We start from the raw sequence: 8,487 nt of genomic DNA on the forward strand, positions 1-8,487 counted from the left end.
GGCTCGATCCCATAACGCCGGGATCACGCCCTGAGCCAAAGGCAGATGCTTAACCGCTGTGCCACCCAGGCCCCCCAGAACTTGACTACTTTATATAATAGTTTTTCAGTATTATGAAAAGGATGCTTTAACTAGATAGAAAGTAAATAGCAGTAGAAGGCTCTAACTGGAGAAATGTATTTATTAACTAAAGATAAAGTATATACCAGAAGGTTTGGCCAGCCAGTGAAGTCCAAAAAAGATACAACCCCCCTAGTTTCCTGGAGAAGTGTTCGTGCTCTACTTCCACCTCCCCAACTCCCCATCACTGCTCAGCCTGCTCCAACTTCCTTTCTGACCCTTCACCATCCCATAGACCCCTCTCCCTTAGAGAGCTAACATCCTCTGTTTTTCTAAATCCGATTGACTGTTTTCATATTAGTCCTTGTAATTTTTCAGGCAATAAAGTGCTTAGATGTCAGAATACCCAGTTCCAAACCCTTGCCTGCAATCTGAGACCGTGCGCAGTTTACTTAACCTCCCTTGGTTTCCTTATCATTTATTTACTTATTTCCTTATCATTTATTTATTTAAAAAAACTCTCCCTTACAGAGTTATGGCATAATTAAATAAGATTAAATTTATAAAGTACCTGGCACCTAATAATCCCTCAATAAATGGTGGCTACAAATGCTGTTGTGGCTATTTTAATTACTTGGCCTCTCAGCAACACTGTGTAGACCATTCCCTTCTCCGCTTCTGTAACACCACACTCCACTGAGTGTCTTCAATTTCACGGTGGCTCTTTTCCAGATACCATCTCTAGTTCCCCATTTAAAGTTGGAGTTTGGTCCCAGGCTCTCAATGCTTCTCACTCTTTACCATCTGGACTCTCTTTACGAAGTAGCATCTCACAGAAAACTGGAAAACTCCAATGGCCTCTAATCGCCTTCTCCCTTTCCCCCCCCCGAGTCCACTGTTGGCCTCCTCTAATCTGTTCTCCATGCTGCAGCCAGAGAAATTCTCTCACAAAAAGACAGATTATATCACTCTCCAAGCTTCAAATACCTCAAGGGCTTTCCCAAGCTTTAGGATTAAGTCCATAGGCCCATAAAGCCCTGCAGGGTCTACTGCCTACCCAGACATCACCACAGTCTCAGTTGCTCTGCACCGTGTGATCCTTTAATATGCCATGTATCCTCTTACCAAGCTCTGTGTACATGATGAACCTCTGCCTGGGAAGGGAGAGGGAGTATCATGTGCCTGCTAGCTCCTACTCATTCTTCAGTCCCAGCTCAATCCTCAATGTCTCAGGAAGACTTTGTTGACCATACTGTCTACCAGATACATCCACTCTCTGCTCTCCTGGCTTCACAGTCCTCTTTTGTAGTACTTATTAGCACAGCTATAATTTTACATTTATTTGTATAATAATTTGGTTACTTTCTGCTCTCACCCCCAAACTGTAAGCTTCCCAGGGCAGGCATTTTGTCTGCTTTTACTCATCATTATATCCCTTATACATGTTTAGTGCTAATGTCTACACAATGTTTAAACACACTGCAGACACAGATACATAACAATGTTGGTGGAAGGAAGGAGTAAAGAAATTCTCATCTAATGTAGATTTGAAGTAGGACCATTCAGAGAGCAATAGCTGAATCTATATTTAGTTTTAAATTATAATCCAGTCTGGCTATAAGTAAAACACGTTTTATGATCTTCAAGATATTTCCTATTCCTCTGACAGTGATTTTATTGCAAAATTAATTAAGTTGCTATTCTAATTTTATGTATTTCCATTTATTTGGGTGATATGAAGCCATTCTGAGAGAAAAGACCATTCTTAATATGCTGACAGAGAACAGGCTTCTGCAATCACAGGCCTGAAAATGAGATCCTGGACCTTGGTTTATCCACCATAATAAGAAATGCCAGCTTGTGAGGTGACCTGGAGAAGGTAAAATATTCCTACCACCTTGGAGGCCATATACCAATAATGCCATGCCTTCTACAAATCGTGAAGATGGCTGTTTACATAGCATATCTTCAACAATGAAAATTCCATGCTTCATATTTATACATAATGTTACCAGTCTAACTTGACTAGGTTGGCCATGCATTTTCCTGTAATCCAAGGTTTCTAGCTAAGTAGTCTATATTTTGCCATTTTTTTTTCCATTGCATTTGTAAGCATCCTGGGTAGAATTAAAGATAAAATATGTGTTAATAAAAAAGAAATGGGAACTCACGTACTACAGGGAAAAAAAGCCATAGCAGGGTTTTATCATTTATTAGCTCTGTGCTTAAAGCAACTAAGCAAGGCAACCATGACAAGAAATCACAGAAACTGAACAGGCATGCAGATTTCAATTTATGTTAATAATTCTTTAATTAGCCAGTGTTATTTGCAGGGAGTCTTCTTTCAGTTTTATTTGAAGCCTTTTTTATTTTGCCAGAAGAAAGATTAGTTGAGTTAAAATATTCGCACTGGCAGGATTTCCCTTGGTAATTGAAATGTTTTGAAAAATCCTTTATCATCATTATTATTAATACTGCTTTTCAGATTTTTTTTGGTCTAAACTTCTTATAGGAATTAAAATTAAATTTCAAAGTGATTAAATTGAACTGAATACCTGATGGATATCTTGCCTTTTCCAGTTCTCTAATTTCCATTCTGAAACACAAGTAGACACAAGAGCTGATGTTAAGATTTAAAAAAAAATAAGTTTCATTATTAAGAGATCAAGGCGTAATGTCAAACGAAAGTATTGGGAAAATCTATTCTAAGCCAACTATGAATAAAAGGGCACTTAAACAGGCACAGCTGTATATTTCTAAACCTAGAATTTTAAAAGAATAGCTTCAAAATAAATATTTGGTGTTTTCTGTGATAATTTATTAAACTTTCAAAATGCTCATTTGCAGACAATTGTTTCAAAACATCAAAAGGCCAAGGAAGGGAAGACGGAAGTAAAAGGCACAGTGGTAACAGCTGTCAGCATGACTACAACTAATGACAGTCCTGCTCCAGGGAGTAATTAAGGGAACTGATAGTCTGTTAGTCAACCTAAACCTTTCTTTTTTCTCAACCGGCAGTTGCTTGCAAAAAAACTTAAAATTGTAGCTGTGATGTTCCTACTGTCACTAATCGCAAATGTTAAAATACTATAGTGAGTTACTATTAAAATCGCCTTCAGAGATAACTCATTCCTCTATTTTTCTACACATAAATTCAGAAATTTCATTAAACAGCCATCAAAACAAATGGTGAGAGACCATGTCGTGATTTAATGATTTTAAGATATATTACCAAAAGGGTTCTAAGATATTTTTTTTGATGAAATTTCCTTTAATAAGCTAATAGAGTTTAAAAATATGTTCCTGGTTCTACTAGTCAGCTACTAAAAATTCACACTAATCACCTGCTGAGGAAAAAATGCACATCCCCTTTCTCTATAACTTGCGATTCTTAATATTCATAGAAGAAAAAAGTATATGCATTCTATAATGATTTTTGAAGTTAAATCATTCTAAACCATTAATTCACTGAGAAATCAAGTGCCAAAATAAAGTTTTATCTCCTAAGACAAACATACTATTTAACCTAGTTTCTATTAGACCCAATCTAATCCATTTACCACAGAGCATAGGAATATAAAATGGCAAAGCTGCTTTAGAAAACAGTGTGGCAGTCTGCAAGAAATTAAACACAGAGTTATATGTGACCCATTTATTCCACCCTAGGTATCTACCCAAGAGAAATGAAAACATATGTCTACACAAAAACTTTTTACACAAATGTTCACAGCAGTACTATCATAATAGCCGAATACGGAAACAACCCAAATGTCTATAAGATGACTGAATAAATAAAATATGCTCTATACATACAATAGAATATTATTCAGCTATTAACAAAACTACTTATATGTGCTACAATACAGAGGAAACTTGAAAAAATTATTCCAAGTGGAAGAAGCCAGACACAAAGACCAGACAGTGAGTAATTCCACTTATATGAAATGTCCAGAATAAGCAGATCCAGAGAGAGAGAAAGTAATGTTTGCCAGATGATAGGGAGAGGGAGAAATAAGGTGTGACTGCTAATGCATAAGGGGTTTCTTTCGGGGTACTGTCGAAATATTTGTAATTAGATAGTAGAGGTGATTATACAGTCTTGTGAATATACTAAAAACCCTGAATTGTACACTTTTAAACATGAATTAAAATTAAAATGGTATGAGAATTATATCTCAATAAGAAAGTTAATTCAAAGAAATAGTCTAAGGAAATCTTACTACACAAACCAAAAAGATTCTTCTATGATAAAAATACCTAAACATGGCTGTCCCTGGAGAGGGTTTTAAAAAGAAAATTTCTAGGCCTCACCCAGACTCACAGAATTAAAATATAGTGACAAGGTCTGAAAATCTGTTTGTTTTTTAATCTGTATTTTTAACAAGTGTTTTGGATGAGTTTTATACAACTAATCTGGAGTAAGGCATTTGAAAGGAATCTGTTTTGTCCAATTAATAAAAATTTTGGAACTCTGAAAAAAACCTTACCTTACAAAATAAGCAAAGTTCCAGGAAAAAGGAATTCCTTTTCCTCATAGGTTAGGAAGGAAGGGAGGCTTGAGTACCACAGACAGCATTCAAAAGTACTAGAGACAGGGCAAAACCAGTCCAGTTGTGAAATGTCAATTTGTGACATATGTGTGATTTATCTGAGTGATAGTCTTTGCAGGTAAGATTTGACTCAAGAGTTTAATACAAATCCCAGCAATAAAAAGGCTTGTGGGAAAAAAAAATAGGATAATTTATACTTGTACCTTCATAAGGCAGATAACTAAGACTATATATCTCTTTTCTTTTTTCTTTTTTTCTTTTTTTTTTGAGAGAGAGAAAGAAAGCGAGCACGTGTGTGTGAAGGCATGTGTGAGCAGGGAGGGGAGGGTGGAAGGAAGAGAGAGAATCTTAAGCAGGTTCCATGCTCAGCACAAAAGACTGACACGGGGCTTGATCTCATGACCCTGAGATCATGACCAGAACCAAAATAAGAGTTGGACACTTAATTGACTGAGCCATCCAGGTGCCCCTAAGACTGTATATTTCAATCTGAATAGTTTAAACCAAATATATACAAAAGTAATACATAAAAATCATAATGATACAAATATCAAAATGAAAACTATAACTTGAAAAGTAATCTTTTAAACTTTGGTTTTATTTTAAAATGTTGTATTTATAAAAACAATAAAGATAAATGTTTATACCTTTCAAAAATGCATCATCAAATTTCTGAGCTGATACTTTTTGGGGATACTTGATTCCAGCTCCCCAAGTGACAAAAGGAGTTAAAGTCTCTGAAGGATGACCAGCCCCATGGAAACCTACACATAAGACACCAAGAGTAATAAGACAAGTATGTAAGAATTAACTTATACCTAAATATTTTTTTAAATACTTAATTTTAAAGAGTTGATCCATATGTAATTCTACTTCTAAATACCACGCTCCCAATTGCTTACAACTCTGCATTAGTTAGTTTTAAAATATTCCCAAAGCAAGTCAGAGCATGAGCAACATACAGGCAAAAACAAAACAAAAAGAACATCTGTTGACTGAGTGGTTGAAAGAAGAAGAAAAATATTAACGATAAGACTTGGAGGAGATGCCACTAGAATAGCTCCGTGTGGGGCAAGCAGGCAGTCAGGGCCAGATCTGTTCTGGAGAGGACAGCAATGTCTTTTTGATGAGTTTCTTCCAGGCCACTCCGGCTAGTGTAGGCAAAAGGCCTTTATAGAGTGGAACCAGCTCTTCAGAATTCTATACTGTGATTTGGGGACCCAAGACTCATCTTTGCTTTATCGTATTCTCTGTGCACACACTGTGTTTGCCTTGGGAATCTCACAGGGAGGACAAGCTCATCTAGGGGAGACTTCCAGGAGTCCTAGGGTCCCTGGTGATACCTCCTTAACCTTACCCTGTTTGCCATCATTTACAGTTAACTCTAGGAAGGTAAATAATAGGATACTTTTTGTTTTCTTCTCCACACTTTTCTCTAATTTCTCATTTTAAATGAGAATATATTCCTTTTATAGCTAGAAGAAAGATTCTTTACATAAGATCAGGTTTTTTTTACATTAACACATTAAGCAATTGTATGCTAGGCACTTTGTATATAGTATGACATCTAATCCTCTTCAACATTACAAGATATCTGCAAGCTACATTTACCACTACTTTAATCAAAAAGTACATGCCACTTAAAGACAGACTAACCCCAGTCTGTCATCCCATGGTCAGAGGTAAAGATAAATGCTGTTTTCCCATCATTTCCATAAAAATGTTCAAGCATGGATACAATTTCTTTTATTCCGTCATCAACTACTTTAACGTTGTCCTTATATTCCCTGTTTAAAAAGAAACAGAAGAACAAATTAAATTACAATAATTTGGAAAACTCAAATTTCTTCAACATGAGCTAATTACATCTAAAGTTGGTAACTCCTAAAAAACTTTTATTTTTTAAAAAGTTTTTGGGGTGCCTGGGTGGCTCAGTCGTTAAGCGCCTGCCTTCGGCCCAGGGCGTGATCCCAGGGTCCTGGGATCGAGACCCGCATCAGGCTCCCTGCTCTCCTGGGAGCCTGCTTCTTCTTCTCCCACTCTCCCTGCTTGTGTTACCTCTCTTGCTGGCTGTCCCTCTCTCTGTCCAATAAATAAATAAAATCTTTAAAAAAAAAATTGGGGGGGGGGGCTCCTGGGTGGCTCAGTCAGTTGGGCATCTGCCTTCAGCTCAGGTCATGATCCCAGGGTCCTGGGATCTAGCCCCACGTCAGGTTCCCTGCTCAGCAGAGAGCCTGCTTCTCCCTCTCCCTCTGCCTGCCACTCTGCCTACGTGTGCTCTATCTCTCTGTCAAATAAGTAAATAAAATCTTTAAATATTTATTTAAATTCAATTAGCCAACATATAGTATATCACTCCTAAAATACTTTTTTTTTTTAAGACTTTATTCATTTATTTGTCAGAGAGGGAGAGACAGAGAGAGAGAGTGCACAAGCAGGGGGAGCGGCAGGCAGAGGGAGAAGCAGACTCCCTGCTGAGCAGGGAGCCCAAGGTGGGACTCAATCCCAGGATGCCGGGATCACGACCTGAGCCGAAGGCAGACGCTTAACCAAATGAGCCACCCAGGCGTCCCTCCTACAATACCTCTAGATTTTACCATTAATATTTTAAAATCAGAGCTCTTTAGGTTGTTAAAAATAATATTATCTCCTTTTAAAGAAGCAAAAGAATATGAAATAGTTTTCAGGAATAGTTTAAAAGGAGAATACTCTCATATACTAGCAAATATATTTTAACAAATGCTTTTTACATCTCAAATGCATTAATTATGACTTTCAAGTTCATGTCTCTCATAACGCAAACTATATTGCTCCTGTATTAATAGGCAAGTATCACTGTTTCAAGTATAAAATGTTTCCATCCTTAGTGTTTGTGATATAAAACACTAATATGATGTTCTAAACAAATTATATTGAAGCATTCCATTCAGTTGAACGGACTGGTTTGGTATGAACACTTTAAACAGTCCGTCATGTTCACGAAGGGGAGCATGAGGTATTCATTACTGACAGCTAATCGATAGGCTTTATAGTTATCTAAACCAAATTCTAAATAATATCAGAAGTATAACATGGATTCTTCCTCTTATGGTGTGCAAAACTGAGAAAAATATTTGCTGTTCTATATAAGGAGTGTTACTGAAATATGGTATACAAAACTTTATATGTTTGCTAGATACAAAACTGATTAAATGGAACACATAAGGAATAGTTAATTACATCTTTTTGTGATATAAATATTAACACCATATAAATGCTTTTTTCCCCAAGATTTCCTTAACTATTTCTAAAATATATACTTTTTTCTCTGCCTTGATAAATGAAGAATATGGAATATAAGTAATGTGATAATTACAAAAAAATTATAATACTTTAAAAGTTCAAACAGAATAGCTTAGTCCCTCAAAAACATGAAATTAAACACAACATTAAAATTACCTCGATGTTGGTCGGTGAGCATGTCCATTTGTATCTATTCCTAATAAATGTAAGAAAAAAACTATTTTTTCTTCATTTACTTTAGAAAACAAAGATTGGTTGTTTCCGGCAGCATGAAAGAATTCCTATATGTAACAAATCAGTTAAAGAAATTTAGTTCATTTGTTTTATTTAAAAAATAATTCTGATGAAAACATTTAATTACATTTATATATAACTATAAAATTAAATTATCTTATTTTGTTTAAATTTGTCCTCAGGACCTACCAACACAAAGTCCTTATTGTCGGTTCAGACATCAACATTTGAATAATGAGTGAGCTATTTTCTGGGTTATAAGTAGGCCAAAAAAAGGTTATAGAAAGGGGATCTTGGGGCGCCTGGGTGGCACAGCGGTTAAGCGTCTGCCTTCAGCTCAGGGCGTGATCCCGGCGTTGTG

The 8,487-nt window shown here is 36.2% G+C and overlaps 1 protein-coding gene across 1 annotated transcript in view; it reads right to left on the reverse strand.

Annotated features, from left to right (window-relative positions):
• The window catches only part of PIGN (phosphatidylinositol glycan anchor biosynthesis class N), a 39,744-nt gene that overhangs the window by 26,223 nt on the left and 5,034 nt on the right, over positions 1-8,487 (reverse strand). Inside the window, exons 5-8 of the mRNA XM_034642211.1 lie at positions 8,049-8,173; positions 6,267-6,397; positions 5,258-5,374; positions 2,616-2,656 (exon numbers count right to left, since the gene is read on the reverse strand). Of these exons, the coding sequence (XP_034498102.1) occupies positions 2,616-2,656; positions 5,258-5,374; positions 6,267-6,397; positions 8,049-8,173 (414 nt within the window). The remainder of the gene's footprint in view (positions 1-2,615; positions 2,657-5,257; positions 5,375-6,266; positions 6,398-8,048; positions 8,174-8,487) is intronic.

Source organism: Ailuropoda melanoleuca, chromosome 14, assembly GCF_002007445.2.
Source record: "Ailuropoda melanoleuca isolate Jingjing chromosome 14, ASM200744v2, whole genome shotgun sequence".
NCBI classification, from domain to species: domain Eukaryota; kingdom Metazoa; phylum Chordata; class Mammalia; order Carnivora; family Ursidae; genus Ailuropoda; species Ailuropoda melanoleuca.